Source organism: Hemiscyllium ocellatum, chromosome 1 (genome assembly GCF_020745735.1).
Source record: "Hemiscyllium ocellatum isolate sHemOce1 chromosome 1, sHemOce1.pat.X.cur, whole genome shotgun sequence".
Lineage (NCBI taxonomy): Eukaryota > Metazoa > Chordata > Chondrichthyes > Orectolobiformes > Hemiscylliidae > Hemiscyllium > Hemiscyllium ocellatum.
Genome location: NC_083401.1, coordinates 83,256,021 through 83,274,696, shown reverse-complemented (window position 1 = coordinate 83,274,696; position 18,676 = coordinate 83,256,021). Strand labels below are relative to the sequence as shown.

Genomic DNA, 18,676 nt, shown 5'->3' with positions numbered 1-18,676 from the left:
CTTTTTCTGTTGTAATGCAACTACAGCAATATAAGAAAGCAATATAACAGATGGGCATAACCATTTGAGACAGGAAATGTTGAAGGCTGAGGAGGATTTTACATGACAGCTGCTACATAGACAAGCAATGGTGCAAGATAAACTTTACACACTAACCTACATCATCCATTAATTTCCCATGGTCTAAATGTCTTTCCTGTCCTTCATAAGGGGTCAGCTCTTAAGTTCCACCACATACTTTGTACATTCCTTTGTTGACAGGTAATTGAGATGAATTTCTATTGGCATGGATATAATCATTAAATGGTTACAGCATGCAAGGAGACAACTTTACTTTAAGTACTTCACTAATTATCTTTGATAATTAGATAATTCAGCAATTGAATCTGCCACATTTCAATGCAGTTCATTCCTGATCATAACCACTCATGTAAAAGATATTTTTCATATCACCTTTATTTTTTCTGCCAATCATCTTAAATTTGTGTCATTTTTTATCAATGGGAATAGTTTCTATCTCCAGTGAGCACCCCTGATCTGGAAGGAGTACCAATAGGAAGTTAACTCGTAACTAACAATGCCCATTTTGGAATCTTTTAAATAAACTACAATGAAAGGAATGTGAATGATGAAAAAGGTAGAAAACTGGAAGACCAAATCCCATCATCAGTTAATACACATCAAGGTTCGTGGACAGGTTACTTCAAGAGGAATGACATGCTGCTTTTGACACAAGGGCATATAAAAGCTGATGCTGGCAGTTAACAAGCAGGCCTATCATTGATTACTTAATTGGGTATTCACTGTCTAATGATTTACGGATTGGTAAAGTTCATGACACATAGCGAATTTCTCCCACATAAAATCAGCAGATGAAAAGCTGAAGAGTTTTGTACTTTGTTCATCTGGTCAGACAGATCTATTATTATCCTTTGGGATACCAGGTGAAACCGTCACTAATGTTGGCCAGTTAAATGACACTCTCTCTAGATAGATAAATGCTAAGGTTGATGAATGTTGAGATGAACATTCAAGGGATTGATAGAAGATATTCCTTCATGCCCTTTTATAGTATTAATTTGAAACAACTTTTGGTGTTCCTCATTTGTTTCTTAATGGTGTAGATTTCTTACAAGAAAGCTATTTGGTTGAGAATAAGGCTCTATTATCTCCAGATATTTTTGAAAAGCCCATTAAGCTGTTAAAACAACTGGTACAATATAGGCTGGGTAGCATGAAAGGTCCGACCACTTGTTGTAAATATACTCCAATTAATAGAGTCATAGAGACGTACTGCATGGAAACCGACCCTTTGGTCCAACTCGTCCATGCCGACCAGATATCTCAACTTAATCTAGTTCCCCTTGCCAGTACCTGGCCTATATCCCTCCAAACTCTTCCTATTCATATGTTGCAATTATACCAGCTTCCACCACTTCCTCTGGCAGCTCATTCCATACACACACCAACCTCTGCATGAAAATGTTGCCCCTTAGGTCCCTTTTATATCATTCCCCTCTCACCCTAAACCTATGCCCTCCAGTTCTGGACTCCCCCATCCCAGGGAAAAGACCTTGTCTATTTATCCTATTCATGCTCCTCATGATTTTATACACCCTCAGCTTCCAGTGCTCCAGGGAAAACAGCCCCAGCCTATTCAGCCTCTCCCTATAGCTCAAATCCTCCAACCCTGGCAACATCCTTCTTAATCTTTTCTGAACCCTTTTAAGTTTCACAACATCCTTCAGAAATGAAGAATACCAGAACTGCACGCAATATTCCAAAAGTGGCCTAACCAATGTCCTGTGCAGCCTCAAGACGACCTCCCAACCCTTGCACTAAATACTCTGACCAATAAAGGAAAGCATCCAAATGCTGCCTTCACTATCTGATTTACCTGAGACTCCGCTTTCAAGGAGCTATGAACCTGCACTCGAAGATCTCTGTTCAGCGACACTCCCTAGGACATTACCATTAAGTGTATAAGTCCTGCTAAGATTGGCTTTCCCAAAATGCAACCCCTCACATTTATCTAAATTAAACTCCATCTGACACTCAGCCTATTGGCCCATCTGGTCACGATCCTGTTGTAATCTGAGGTAATCTCCTTTGCTGTTCACTACACCTCCAAGTTTGGTGTCATCTGCAAACTTACTATACTTCTTATGCTCACATCAAATAATTTATGTAAATGATGAAAAGTACTGGACCCAGCATTGTTCCTTGTGGCACTCCACTGGTCACAGGCCTCCAGTCTGAAAAACAACCTTCCACCACCACCCTCTGTCTTCTACCTTTGAACCAGTTCTGTATCCAAATGGCTCGTGCTCCCTGTGTTACGTGAGATGTAACCTTGCTAACCATCCACCCATGGAGAACCTTATCAAATTCCTTACTAACGTCCATAAAGATCATGTCTACCATTCTACCCTCATTAATCCTCTTTGTTACTACTTCAAAAAAATCAACCAAGTAATATTTTAACCAAAGTTGTGTCCAAAGAGTCAAATTTGGCTTGTTAATTTATAACTGACATTGGAGAATCAAGATGAAGAGGAAAATTTAATGGCAATTTATAGGTATGGTTATGTACAGGTTGGGAGCAGGAGTAGAGCCATTTGGCCCCTCAAGCTTGCTCTACCATGTAAAAGAATATGGCTGATCATAACCTCAACACTACATTTCTGTCTACCACTGAGAACCTTTATCCATTTGCTTGCCAAAACTCTATCCACCACTGCCTTAAAAGTATTCAAGCAATCTGCGCCTATTTTTGATCTAGAGTTCCAAAGGCATACAATCCTCAGAGAGAAAACAAGTGCTCATTAGTACTGTCTTAAGTGGGCAATGACTTATTTTTCAACTATGACCCTAACTCCAAGATTCTTTCAAACAAGGAACCATCCTTTCTATATCCACCATGTTAAGATCCTGAGGGGTCTTAAATGTTTTAATCAAGTCAGTAATTCCATGGATATAAGCCTAAACAACCTGTCCATTATAATTATCAGTCTAACTAAACTTCTCTGAACTGTTTAGAATTCATTAACATCTTTCCTCAAATAAGGAGACCAATACTGCCAAATGCAGTCTCTCCAGTGCCTTGTTTAATTGAAGCATAACCTCTGCACTTCTGCATTCTATTCCTTTGCAATTAATACAGTCACCATAGTTCAAGAGGACCAAACGGCTGCTCTCTTGTTAAACAGAGATAACTGGTAGTGAGTTTATCGTAAGGGTCACCATGTCTCAGGTGAGGTTGAGAAGGCAGGACCTTCATGGTGACTTCAACCACTGTAGGAATTGCATCCATATCACTGGCATCACTCTGCATCACAAACCAACTGGCCAGAACTAATTGAATCCCACTGCCAATAACATTCTATTAACTTTTTTGATTGCAGTTATCTACATTCTAAACTTTTACACCCAGTTGTCTCTGCATTTCAAGGTTCTGCAATTGCTTACAACTTAGATAATTTTTAAAAGTACATCCTGCCAAAATTGACAATTTCACATTTTCTCACTTTATACTCCAATTGCTAACGTGTTGCCCACTAACTTAACTATGTCTTTGTAGCCTCCTAGTGTGCTCTTCATAACCTACTTTCCTAACTACCATAAACAAATCTGGCAAATCGTTGATCCCTTCATCCAAATCTATAGTGAAAATTTAAGGCCCCAGCATTGGTTCCTGTGATGCAACTCTTATTACATCTTGCCACCCAGAAAGATACTCATTTGTTTCTACTCTTTGTCCATTGTTAGCTAAGCAATGTGTATATGCCAATATAATATCCCATACCATAAGCCTTTACTTTCTACAAGAACCATTGATGTGTCTTATTTACTGCCTTCTGAAAATCATAGGTATAGTCCATTCACCAGTTCTGACCGATCTAGAGTTCTTCAAAGAATTCCAATATATTGGTGAATTGTGATATTACTTTTACCAAACTGTTGCTGCTACAACTTATGTAATAATAGATTGAACAATTTCCCTATCACAGATGTTAAGCTTAATTTCTTGTTGTCTGTCTCCTTTTTTGAATAACAATTACATTTGTTGTTTTCCAATTGTTACAACACGGGGTAAACTCTCCTGCTTAATTTAAAACCAGCAACACAGGAAAGATTTATCCCATGTAATAATCTGTAAAAATTCGAGTGGCCAAGAACTATGTAAAGTAAAAATTAACAGCTTTGTTTCTTAAAGTATAACTGAGAATAATTAACTAACTACTATTTACAATTTCTTTCACTAATCAATCTTTTACCTTACCTTCTATAATACCAGTCCAATAAAACTCCCAATTAAAATTTATAAAACAGCACTTCGTATCTTAAAACTAGGCAGCTTAGGTTCTTGTCTTCAGATCTTCATGTGTCTTTTCTCCGTGTTAGGAATTTCAGCATCACAAGTTACTGATCGAAAAGTTACTTTTAAAAGAGATTTTTTTAAAGCAGTTTGTTACAGACTAGGACTTGGCAGTTCTCCTCTCAACTGCTCAACTTCCTCCTGGTCTTATACACCCCAGAGCATCGGATTGTATTATTGGCTTTTAAGATTGTTAATATACTTAATTCAAATTTGATTGGGGTTTAATTTTTTGGGGGGTATAATTTAAGTGAATTAGCCTAATTTGAATCTGTTTTGTTTTTTCCAGGCAACCAGCTAATCAAGTTGTTTGATCAAATTTTTTTTCAGAACACTTGGTTCTGTCAGGTAATTCTATTGCTTTTAACTCTCTTATGGGTACACCCACATCTTCTTAACAATCAAATGAAAACTTCCCATCATCGACAGAACTCTTGAAAATTAAAACCAATGTGTCAACTATATCATTAGCCACTCCTTCTAAGGCCCTAGGATGAAATCTATCATGATACATGATTGTCAGCAAGCAGCCCAATTATTACTCTCAGTACCACTTCCCTAGTAATTGCATTTTACTTCAACTCCTTTTCTTCTATTTCCTGAATTATATCAATATTTGTCATGTCACCATTATCATCTACAGCATAGACTAATATATACCTGTTCAATTCACCTGCCATCATCTTAATTTCCATTATTCATCCTTGCAGATTCACTTCCTATGGGATCCATTCCTTTCAAACTACACGTTAAGAGTTTCAATAGATATGTTTATATTTCTAGCAAGCTTTCTCTCAAGACCTTAAGAAATTGAAACAGGAGTAGACATTCAATCCCTCAAGCCTGCTCCATTATTCAGTATGATCATATCTGATCTGACATTCCTCACATCCACTTTTGTGCCTTTTCTCCATAACAACCTTTGCTTCCCCTACTGATCAAGAATCTCTCTATCTTGGTTTTAAATACACATTAGGAATCTGCCACCATACTTTTCTGCATGAAAAAGTTCCAAAGATACTCAACCTCAGAAAAGAAATTCCTTCACACTTCAGCCTTAAATTGATGCCTCTTAGTCCTGAGACTATACCCATCGGTTACTTAAATCATTCTTATTTAAATCACATACTTTTGTTCTTCCTTTCAAAATGAACAACTTCTCGTTTACCCACATTTTACTCCATTTGCCAACTATTTGCCCACTTACATAACCTATCATTAATTCTCTGTAAACTGTTTGTATCCTCCTCATAAACTGCCTTTTAACTCTATTTTTGTGTCATCTGCAAATTTGGCCACAGTGCATTTGCTGCCTTCGTCCAAGACATTAGTATATGGATACTGGTCTCAGGTTGCCTATCTGAAAAATAATGCCTTCTTCCCACTTACTCTTTCCTGCCCATTTGCCAATTCTCTATACTAACGCCAGGGGCCTTCTTATGACTTAACCTTTTGTGAAGAAGTTTGCCAAATCCAAATACAACATCTCCTCTGGTTCCCTTATATTCACTCAGTTTGAGACTTCCTTGAAAAGTTCTAATAAATTAGTCAGACATGATTTCTCTATCATGAAGCCATATTGACTCTGCTTGATTAGATTATTATTTTCCAAATAGTTTGCTATTACTTATTGAATAATTCAATCCAGCCCCAGCTGTGTAGACCATCTCAATTCTACAGATTCCACTTCCCCATATCAGTACCAGTGCTGCACAAACTAGAACCCCCTTCTCCCACACCAGTCTTTGAGACATGGATTCATTTCTTCAGTTGTATTTGCCTGTGCAAATGTGCTTGTGGTTGAGGTCATAATCTCAAGATTATCACCATAAAAATTATTTCTTCTTAATTTAGTGCTCTGTTCCCCATACTGATTATACAGATTTTTTTTTGTTCAGACCATACAACATAGAACAATACAGCACAGAACAGGCCCTTGGGCCCATGATGTTGTGCCGAACATTTGCCCTAGCTTAAGCACCTATCCATGTACCTATCCAATTGCCGCTTAAAGGCCACCAATGATTCTGACTCTGCCACTCCCACAGGCAGCGCATTCCATGCCACCACCACTCTCTGGGTAAAGAACCTACCCCTGACATCTCCCCTATACCTTCCACCCTTCACCTTAAATTTATGTGCCCTTGTAACACTCTGTTGTACCCGGGGAAAAAGACACTGACTGTCTACTCTATCTATTCCCCTGAGCATCTTATAAACCTCTATCAAGTCACCCCTCATTTTTCGCCGTTTCAATGAGAAAAGGCCTAGCACTGTCAACCTACCCTCGTACGACCTATTCTCCATTCCAGGCAACATCCTGGTAAATCTTCTCTGCACCCTCTCCAAAGCTTCTACATCTTTCCAAAAGTGAGGCGACCAGAACTGCACACAGTACTCCAAATGTGGCCTTACCAGGTCCTGTACAGCTGCAACATCACCTCACGACTCTTGAATTCAATCCCTCTGCAAATGAACACTAATACACCATAGGCCTTCTTACAAGCTCTATGGATAGAGCTTGGCAACTTTCAATGAGCTATGAACATAGATCCCAAGGTCCCGCTGCTCCTCCACCTTACTAAGAACCCTACCGTTAACCCTGTATTCTGCATTCTTATTTGTCCTTCCAAAATGGATAACCTCACACTTGACAGGGTTGAACTTCATCTGCCACTCCTCAGCCCAGCTCTGCACCATATCTAAATGTTGTTGATACTGACGTGGACCATGACAACTGGATCCTCTCCATCCTGTGGCAAGTTCCTCTTCAGCAGATGCCCTGAAACTTGCCTGAAAAATGGCTTGACATTGGCTTTAAAATGATCTGTATTAAAAATGGGGCATATGCACGAGAAAGATTAAGTAAAGCAGATAACATCAGCACTTAACGCCAATGGTGAAACAAAGGAAAGCAACAATGTGAAAAGAAGGGAAAGCTAGGAACATTGGAGAAGGATTAAGTCATTATGCCTCTTGTGCCAGTATTATATTCTAGTTTATAAAAAAAGTCAAACCTTGCTAGAAAAAAAATCAGCAGATCTGGCATGCATTTTGGGTCTAGTGACCCAGTGAAGAGTTAGACCATATATTAAAAGACCTAAAAAAACATTATCTACACATGGATCAAATTGAATATTGCATTTTTATATACACTTAACTAGTAACCCTTCAAACTTCTGAGGAGGAATCTTGAAAGCATTCTTGATAAGCTTTAGATGCACTTGCATGCATACTTCTTCTCTGCACTGATGCGATGCGGACCAAATTAGAAATTTTGGACTGTGATCTTTTTATTTATCCTTTGTGGCCATGGTGGTCATGTTCGCCATCTAGGGTGTTGGGTAGGGTTCTGATGGGAACATTGGGGTCTGCTAAGGCTGAACTGCATATTGAAGATTCTGCTGTAAAATGGCAGAAAATTGCAGATGACTGAATTGTGCCGAATGGCATCATTTTGAGGTCCCCAGCGTTATGTATGTCAGTTTTGAACTATTAATTCAGTTCACATGCTACCAAGAAATCTCTGAAGGCACTGGTTACAACAAAAGTTATGGATTCTGACAATCTTCCCACAATCGTGCTGAAGACATGTTGTAGCTGGTCCAGTACATCTACAACACTGGAAACTACCCAACAATGTGACGAGGACCAGAGTGGCAGCCGGGAAGGAAAGCAGTGAGTATAAATTCTCACTCTTCGACGCCAATGGCTAAGTTAAGGCAGTTTTTAAAAAATTACTTACCGGTAGCTGACAGCGGTGTTTTCCCTTTCACAGAAGGAGTGGGAGCAGCGGAGGAAGTGACGAGGACCAGAGAGGCAGCCGGGAAGGAAAGCAGTGAGTATCAATTCTCACCCTTCGACACCAACGGCCATTTTGAGTGCGAGCAGCAGTGGAGGTAAGACGGGAGGCATAGATAGAATCGATAGCCAGAGACTATTTCCCAGGGCAGAAATGACCAACACGAGGGGTCATAGTTTTAAGCTGGTTGGAGGAAAGTATAGAGGGGATATCAAAGACGGGTTGTTTACACAGAGTTGTGAGAGCATGGAATGTGTTGCCAGCAGCAGTTGTGGAAGCAAGGTCATTGGGGACATTTAAGAGACTACTGGACATGCATATGGTCACAGAAATTTGAGGGTGCATACATGAGGATCAATGGTCGGCACAACATTGTGTGCTGAAGGGCCTGTTCTGTGCTGTACTGTTCTAATGTGGACAATTTCCAGATATGTTCTATGTTCTAATGTGGACAATTGCCCAGATATGTCCCGTGTACAACAATCAGGACAAATCCCAGCTGGCCATTTTCTTCCCAATGAATGTACCAAGTCATTAAAGTGATGAAAGGAATTTTTGGTAGAGCTAAAGGACACTCAGAAATAACTTTCCCACTGATGTTCTGGCAGGACCACATCACCAGACCATATTCCAGCCTTTGTCCAAACATGAACAAAAAAGGGGAACTGAGACTGACTATCCTTAACATCAAGTGTTTTAATGAGCTTGACATCAAGCAACTGAGAAAAACTGGAGTTAATGAGAGGGAAAACTCTCTGGTTGGAGCCATACCTATTACAAAGGAAAATAGCTATACTTGGTGGAGATCAAACATCTCAGTCTCCGAATATCTCTGCAGGAGTACTTCAAGGTAGTGTCCCAAGCCTTTCTTCCACGTAAGATCAGAAGTTAGATCTTCACTAATGAATACACAATACTCAAGACCATTCACATTTTCTCAGACTCTGAAGCAGTCCAGGTCCACATGTCGCAACAGCTGGACAACATCCAGCCTTGGGCTGTTAAATGGCAAGTAACATTTGCGCCACACAATTTCCAGGCAATGGTCAACTACAAGAAGATGGAATCTAACCATCTTCCATGATCTTTAATGACATTATTCTCACTGAATCCCCCACTACCATTGAGCACAAACTGAACTTGTCAACCCATATAAATATCTTGGCTACAACAGAAGGTCAGAGGCTACGAATGCCACGAACTTCTAAAAGCACTATGGGTGTTCTCTCACTCCATGGATTCTACCAGTTCAATAAGGCAGCTCATCACTACCTTCTCTGTGGCAGTAAATGATGGGAAATAAATCTCATCCCATGAGGAATAAATAACAAAAAGTTAATTTAACTTCTCAAACTTCAAGAAGGTGAATTAAGAAGAAAGGTCTTATCTATTGGTATAATATCCAAATTATTGTTATATCTTTGAACCAGTTAACTAGCAGTATTGAAGTAGTAGGCAGAAATTAAATGCAAAGAAACGTAATCCAGAGCCATATTTTATAGCATGCAGGATTCATAAGGGGCTTGACAGAATAAATGCTAACAGGGTGTTACCCCACATGGGATAGTCTAGGAGCAGAGGGCATATTCTCAGAATTAATGGGTGCCAATTTAAGGCTGGAATGAGAAGGAATTTATTCTGTCAGAAGGTTGAGTGTTTTTAGCATTCCTTGCCACAGAGAGCTGTGGTGACACAGTCCTTGTGTATACTTAAGGCTGAAAGAGATAGTTTCTTGATTAGTTGGGGAAAATGGTTATGGGGAAGATATAGAAAAGTGGACATGAGGAATGTTGGATCAGTCATGATCCTATTGAATAGCTCAGCAGGCTTGAGGGGCCAAATGATCTACTCCTGTTCATATTTCATATGTGGATTGTGCATATCTGTCTCTATGCATATGCTTCTTTCAACTTTTAATATCTCAAAATTAGTTTGTACAAGATGCTACCTAAATTACACAATCCCATTGTGGGAAAAATTGGTATTATATCCTACTCCAACTGCTCTTGAATGGAATGGCTTGCAGGGCTTTGAGGACAGTTCTGTGGATCTGGAATCGTGTGGCACATTTCCCTCCATAACTGACATTAGTGAGCCAGATGGGTTTTTACAAAAATCGATGCTATTTTCATAGTCATCATTACTGATACCAATTTTAAATGTAATGTTTTTATTAATTGAATTTAAATCTCAGTAGCTGCCATGGTGAGAAATAATAATGCCCCATAAGCATTAGCCTGAGCCTCTGGGTTACTAATGTAGTAAGATTACCACTGTGCTACTGTCTCCACATGTACTTGATAATACTGGTTGATGTACCCATCTCAGGTATCCCTGCTTTAATCATTCTCCTGAAACTCCTTTCTTGATTTGCTGACAGCATAGGGAAATCTAAACGGAAGGCCCATTTTACCAAAAGGTATAGTTGCAAACCAGTAAAAGTCTTACAATTAAAAAAAAGAAAAAAGGAAAAACACGATAACAAAAAAAATAAAGTCAGCAAGAAGAAATCAAAGAAATATGTCAACAATTTGTAAAACCAATGAGCATACAAAGCAAGAAGACCATGAGGTCATTTTTCTTGGAATCATGACATGGCAAATATCGAATAAACTACCCAAAACTATTAGGCAGAGAGTCCCTCCCGTCATTTACATTTTTTCTTGAAGGTCCAGTGAGGGTCAAACACTTCACTGCTTTTCCTCCAGTGGAGTCTTCTTATAAAATTACTGGACAACATTTCTGGCACACGGCCTCTGACTCCAACTTTTCTACTTGCCAGGTAAGTACAGTAAATGTTTTCAATAGCAAGAGCACATTTTCTCTTCTTAAGACAAATTTTAATCAAGGCCTTGTAATTTTTCTTAGTAATTGTTGGCATATGGTGCCATTTATCCATTATATAGCAGAGAACATAGCAGTAATGGGTTAGAAAAGAATCTACAAGTATATTTAGTTCATCTCATTCGTGGCAGTAGAATTAGTAGTGATAATTTTGTAGGAGAACTTGAAGTGTGTAGCCTCATTAAATTGTATTGTAATCCAAAATGAATTCCCACTCATCAGACAGGCAAGTCACCTATCAATGATTGTTGGTACCTACTAGATCCAATTCAAATGACACCCAATTATAACAGAATTCCAGTTTCTCATCAGTCTTCCTGGGCATGACTATTGATCCCATGTCTGGCCTTCATGAAAATTGATCTCATAGATTCCATTGCTACAAATGGTATAAAGTTGGAATAGTGGAGACAATGTTTTCATCAATTGTCAAGGATTCATCATTGACCTCTTAATAATTATAGTTACTGGAAAAATCAAAAGGAAGTAAAGAAGTGTTATCTAGCATTTATGTGAGTCAAATACGATAATAAAGAACTTCTTTCTGATCAAATTACACCACACTAGCAAACACTAATTATTAAGTTAAAACAAGTGGGATTTTAATATTTCTATTAGTTACCATTACTAAAAAAAATTATTCACCATTATCTTTCTAACCTTTATTTAAATGGAAATGATAATGTTTAATTTAAGGTAGCAATTTTAAATAAAATTAGGAACAAGGAAAGATTAAGCGAGAAATTATTTTAAACTTGTTTCAATGCACTGATATTTTTGCTTTTGGATATCTAATGTATTGTTAACATTCTGTTCAAGTTTGCATTTAAAAAATGAGCTTAAATAAATGAAAGTGACTTGTCTAAAACCTGCAATAGAATTCTAGTTTTTAACAGAATGTATTCTCCAGTACCTCCAGTTACTTGCAGTATTAATCTTTAGTCAATAGCTTCTTGGCAGAGGAAATAAATGCCAAAAGTTATTTTTATGGAATAAATTAATCGTACTTTGAGTTGGTTACATTCAAATTTTTGAACTAAGTACAAATCGTGTTTAATTTTTTATGGCAATTGAACCTAGAGTAAATTGTATTAACTGCACTCTGCAGACTCCACTAATGGCAGTTTGGATTTCAATAGTCTTGGTTAATAACGCAGAAGGTAATTGCAACTAGAAAGAACATTACAAATTTATGCCTTCAAATATATTTACCCTTATCATGTCCCCAGGGATCTTCAACTGAAAATGTGCAATACTTAAGAAAACGTGTTCAATGAAAACTTGCCACTGATCAGCATTATGCGATTCAACTTTTTTCTCAATCCTCGCATTGCCAAGGTACTAATACACCAATTTAAAAAGATGGAAAGAAAAAGTAGCAGAGAAAGCAAAAAATTATGAATCCAATGACCCAATTGACAGAATAGATATAAATGATAACCATGTCCATATCAAATCTCCAGCCACGATTGTCATCTTCAAAATCCAGTCTGTAGGCACCATGAGGGAACTGTCTTCTTGTGACAGCATCTGAATGTCTTCCAACACCTGCAATGATACACAACAATTAATGGCATATGGCTCATTAGTCACCGACAGCAGAATATATCTGCTACAGAATCACTAAAAATTACAGCTGAACAGTGTAGGCCATAAAGTGCAGTGCTACAAAGATAGAGGAACTTCTGTCTTTTAATTCACTTCATGTGAATTTTCAAATTGTAACTCAAATGTAGAGGTGCAATATGGTTGGAGACCAGTTGAATTTCTGATATCTGAGGAACATTAAGACTTCTGTTCAATTTTATCATTTCAATGTTGACAGTTGCTTTCATACATAGAATTCTGAAGGATCTAAGTTCTTATCCAAGCCACACACACCACTTTGACTGGGAAATATATTGCACTTCCTTCATCACCTTTGAGTCAAAGTCCTGGAATTCCTCACCTGTGATAGTATCTTTGCAATATGATTGTGTTTGTTTAAAAATGCAGCTGAAGTTTCTCAAGTTCATTAAATATTGGTCATGCCATTAATAATAATAATCCATGACTGAAGAAGAAACTACTTTAAGATGGAGTGGAAATAATCTTGATGTGAATGACCAAGCAATTCAAGCAACGTGTGTGTGAGGCTTCATTTGATCATATTCCCAACTTCTGACTATGGCGCTGATGTTTCTCTTGGGTTCAAGTGCTTCAACTATTGGGTTGTAGTTGAAGCACTTTTATTTCTTCCTCTTGATCAACACTTTTGTGGTTTCTAAAATGTCTATGCTATAAGGTATTTTTAGCCAGTCACATTGTGAAGGGATTCTTTCTAAAGTTAGGACATCTCAAATACATAATCATAAACATTTCTGTCAAAAGCTGCACAGAGCTGAGTTATGTGTAAACAGGTATTATTTCCAATGGATAGTGAAAGCAGATGGCTGAGACAAGCCTACTGTTCAAATCTACTGTTGCTCCATTGCCCACAGAGACAAGTAAACATCTTTTACATTTAAATGTGGACCTGTCTTAGGCTATTGATCATCAGCTGCAACCAATCACAAAAAAAATCTAAAATCAATTCTGATTGAAAATGAATCTGTGGAGTATAACATTTCCTCTATCCCATGCTTTATTACACAGAACAAGAAAAAAAACTTTTATTTTAGCTTCTTAAATTAAAATAAAAGGTATCTTCAATGGAACCATAATGACAGTGAATTACTTTTTATGACACTTTTTAACTTTTTTTATGAACAGAGCTCATTCATAGTATACATTCTCATATTCGCTTCTTTAATCAGTATCAAATGACTGACAATGACAGTCTACATTTAAAAACTACTTATAATGAAAACTTTACTCAGCACTCAAAACAAATTCAGAAACAATTAGAAGTCTGAATTTCCAGTGATACACGGATATTTTTATATATCTATATTAATTTCATATTCAATTAAATTCTCCATGCATGAAAAATATCATAGTTGAGCATAAATAATCGAGCATATCAATAGTTCAGCATTAATTGCATTCGTCAACATTTCATATGGGGCAAAGATGGCATCATGTTCAAGATTGTCCAAGTTCTTACTTAATCGTCTATTGCTATTTTAAATTAGATTAGATTCCTCACAGTATGGAAACAGACCTTTCGGCCCAGTAAGTCCACACTGACCCTCCGAAGACTAACCCACTCAGACCCATTCCCCTACACTATATTTACCCCTGACATGCACCTAACACTATGGGCAATTTAGCATGGCCAATTCACTTGACCTGCACATCTTTGGATTGTGGGAGGAAACCAGCGTACCCAGAGGAAACCCATGCAGATATGGAGAGAATGTGCAAACTCCACACAGACAGTTGCCTGCAGTAGGAATCGAACCCAGGTCCCTGGTGCTGTAAATCCAGGTCCCTGGTGCATTGCTAACCACTGAGCCACCATGCTGCCCCATTTTATAAATGTCTTTTCAGACATTTATTAATGGAATTTTTATGTTGCTGTTCTGACTCATTAGTAAAGTTGTTTTACTATAAATCACAAAAAAAATTATTTTAAGTAAGGTAGCATTTTTCATTTTGTTGGAACATGGGGTTCTCAAATACATCACAAACCTGTTTCTCTAAAGCTATTTGATGACGCACAGTATTAATGGTTAAAAAAGAGATGTAAATTGATATCAATGAAACACATTTCTTACTCAAGAGCATCATTTCACAAGTCTGTCTAAAGTCTGATCAAACATTGGTGATATTACTTCATCTATTCAGATTCTTAATTTCTGAAGTCCTGACGTTTATTGTAGGAATGACAATGGGTTGGCATTTGCCATCATTATTTCCCTGAAACTGAAAGCAGTTTCTGGAGTCTGCACAAGGACAGTAAATATTCCAACTGCTCAAAAAAAGCCAAATTTTTAAATATACATTTCTAATGTGCATATTTTAAATTATTTATGTTACTTATCTTTCATTCACTGGATATGAAGGCAAGAATTAATTGCCGATTCCTAATTATCTACATGAAACCGCTGCTGAGCTACCTAAGGCAGAAAATGTAGGAGCAGAAGCAGGCCATTCAGTCCATCAGGTCTGCTCTGACATTCATATCGTGGCTCATCTGAACCCTAGGAGAAAGTGAGGGCTACAGATGCTGGAAATCAGAGTCAAAGAGTGTGACATCGGAAAAGCACAGCAGGTCAGGCAACCTCAGAGAAGCAGGAGAGTCGACGTTTCTGGAATAAACCCTTCATTAGGAATGTGGGAGGGGAATAAACAGGGGCTGAGGGGTAAATAGGAGAACAGGTGGGGCTGAGGGAAAGGTAGTGGTGAAGGCGAATGCAGGTGAGGGGGTAATGATGATAGGTCAGAGCGGAGGGTGGAGTGAATGGGTGGGAAGGAAAATGGACAATGGGACAATTCAAGAAGGTGGTGCTGAGTTGGAGGGTTGGATCTGGGAATGAGGTGGGGGGAGGGGAGATGAGGAAACTGGTGAAATCGATGCTGATGCCATGTGATTGGAGGGTCCCAAAATAAGGTGTTCTTCCTCCAGGCATCGGATAGCAAGGATTTGGCAGTGGAGGCGGCCCAGGACTTGCATGTCCTTGAGGGAGTGGGTGGGAGAGTTGAAGTGACCAGCCACAGGGTGCTGGGGCTGTTTGGTGTGTGTATCCCCCAGAGGGGTACTTTGAAACCTTCCATGAGTTGGCGTCTTGTCTCCCCAATACAGAAGAGGCCACATTGAGAGCAACGGACACAGTAGTTAATGTGTTTGGATGTGCAGGAAAATCTCTGCCGGATGTGGAAGAATCCTTTGGGGCCTTGGATGGAAGTGAGGGGGGGGGGTGTGGGCGCAGGTTTTACACCTCTTGCAGTGGCAATGGAAGGTACCGGGAGTAGAGGTTGGGTTGGTGGGAGACATGGACCTCACAGAGGGCATTGCACAGGGAATGGTGTCTGCAGAATGCTGATAGGGGTTGGGAGGGAAAAATATCTCTGGTGGTGGCGTCTCATGTAGCTGGTGGAACTGGCAGAGGATGATGTGTTGTATCCAGAGGTTGGTGGAGTCAAAGGTGATGACCAGGGGGCATTCTATCCTAGTTGCGGTTGGAGGGATGGGGGTTGAAGGGCAGAGGTGCGGATCGTGGAGGAGATAAACCCTATCTGAACTATGAATTCTACATTCTTGCCTTTAGCAAATAACCCTTGATTCTTACTGATCAAAAATCTGTCTATCTCAGCTTTGGATATACTTCAACTCTCTATAGTAAAGAAGTTCACAGATTCACTACCCTCTGAGACAATAAATTCCTCATCTCATTCCTAATTGGGTGATTCCCTACTCTAAGCTAATGCCCTCTGATCGTACACTCTCCTACAAGGGTAATAAAAACTCTTTGCATCTACCCTAAGAATTCTATATGTTTTAGTTAGGTTGCCTGTCATTCTTCTGAGCTCCACGGTTACAGGCCCAACCTACTCAATCTCTCCTCACAAGACAGCTCCTCCATATTTGGTATCAATCTAGTGAACCTTCTCTGGACTGCCTCTAAAGCCAATATACCTTTCCTTAGACAAGGAAACTAAAATAATTCACAGTATTTTCAGCTGTGGTCTAACTAGTGTCCTGTGTAATAGTGTCCTGTGTCCCCATTTTTTACACTATTCCTCTTTAAATAGAATGACCAACATTCTATTTCCCTCCTCCCTACCTTTTATCTTAGCCTGCTGGACACACTTTCCTCATTCCTGATGAAGGGCTTATGCCCGAAACGTCGAATTTCCTATTCCTTGGATGCTGCTTGACCTGCTGTGCTTTAACCAGCAACACATTTTCAACTGTGATCTCCAGCATCTGCAGACCTCATTTTTTACCCGAAGATTTTAACCTACTGCGAATCCTCTTGCAAGGATGCCTTCCTTGAAGAAGCTCTCTTCCTCCCTCTACAAGGATTTCAGTGAGTCTCTCTCTCACTGCACCCCCCAGGTCATCTCCTCTGCACAGAAACTCTTCAGCTCAGTCGGTTCCCTCAACTCAGCACCGCCCTCCTAACCTGCAAACTTCTTCCTAACCTCTCCGCCCCCACCCCACTCCGGCCTATCACCCTCACCTTGACCTCCTTCCACCTATCACATCTCCATCGCCCCTCCCCCAAGTCCCTCCTCCCTACCTTTTATCTTAGCCCGAAACGTCGAATTTCCTATTCCTTGGATGCTGCCTGACCTGCTGTGCTTTAACCAGCAACGCATTTTCAACTGTGATCTCCAGCATCTGCAGACCTCATTTTTTACCATTCTATTTGCCTTCCCTATTATCTGCTGAACAGGTATGCTAGCTTTCATGCCTATTTAACAAGCTGGGTGTCCGCATGCATAACTGCAGTAGCTCAGTGTGTAAGTAAAGGTATTAATCAGGAGAGTCATAGAATGTTGTGTTTTATTTTGAGGGGAATTGAATGCAAGAGTAGTGAGGTTATGCTTTAGTTATACAGAGTATTAGTGAGACCCCATCTGGAGTACTGTGTATAGTACTGGTCATTGTATTTATGGAAGGATCTTAAAGCATTGGAAACAGTTCAGAAATGGTTTACTAGACCAATACCCATCCTCAGGAAAGGCTAGACACGTTAGGCCTATTATCCTCTTGAGTTTAGAAGAGTCAGAAGTCACTGAATTGAATCATACAAGATCCTGTATGTTGAAATGATGTTTCCTCTTGAGGGAAAATCCAGAACTAGATATCATAGTTTAAAAATAAGGATTGCTCATTTAAAATAGAAATGAGGAAACTTTTTCTCTTAGCAGGTTGAGAATCCTTGGAATTCCCTTCCTTAAAAGGTAGTGTATAAAGAATCTTCAAATATTTTAAAGACAGAGTTAGATAGATTGTTGATTAGCAAGAGGATGAACGTTTACTAGAGATATGCAGGAATACACAGTTTAAAACTAGGTCTTTAGCCATGATTTTATTGATTGGCAATGTAAACATGATGGAGTGAATGGCCTACTCTTGCTATTTGTTCATATGCTGTGAGGACTTCCAAATCCCTCTGCAATGTAGCTGCCTATGATCATTCTCCATTTAAATAATACTCAACTCAGAATTACAGAAAATAGTAACAGGAATAGGCCAATCGATAATGTTAGGGTTAGTTCCAGTCTACTCAAACTAGCTCTGTTGTCATTTCATTATCATTGCATATTATGTTTAGCATAGTTGTTTCTGATCCATTTTTTCTCTCTCCAAGTGAACACTAATTCTTCCCCATAACTACTTCAGGATTTGGAAGTAGCTACTTAACAAGTTTTGACAAGGTATTGTAGTGTAGCTTGTAGATGGCACACACTATTGCAATGTGTATCTCTGATGAAGTCTATAAATGTATGAGGTTGGGGACAAGATGACAATAGCTGATATGAAGCTTCTCAGGTGTTACTAGAGTGGTATTCATTCAAGTAAGTATTCTAGCACATTCCTGACTTGTATCTGTCATTAAATGGAGTTAGGTCATTTGCTCGTGGAAGAATTCTCTACGTATGACTTGCCATTTCAATCAAAGTACTTATATAGCTAGTCCTCGTATGTTTCTGACCAATAATAAGCCCCAAGATTAGATTTTTTTTTAAATTGTGGACTGAAATGAGAAAAGAGCAGT

The 18,676-nt window shown here is 38.9% G+C and overlaps 1 protein-coding gene across 2 annotated transcripts in view; it reads right to left on the bottom strand.

The window, feature by feature from the left end:
- Positions 1-12,046: 12,046 nt before the first annotated feature.
- The window catches only part of LOC132819047 (E3 ubiquitin-protein ligase RNF180-like), a 139,121-nt gene continuing 132,491 nt past the window's right edge, over positions 12,047-18,676 (bottom strand). For both annotated transcript variants that reach the window (XM_060830340.1, XM_060830351.1), the window contains exon 7: positions 12,047-12,572. In XM_060830340.1, coding sequence (XP_060686323.1) covers positions 12,379-12,572 — 194 coding nt within the window. In that variant the 3' untranslated portion in view covers positions 12,047-12,378. The remainder of the gene's footprint in view (positions 12,573-18,676) is intronic.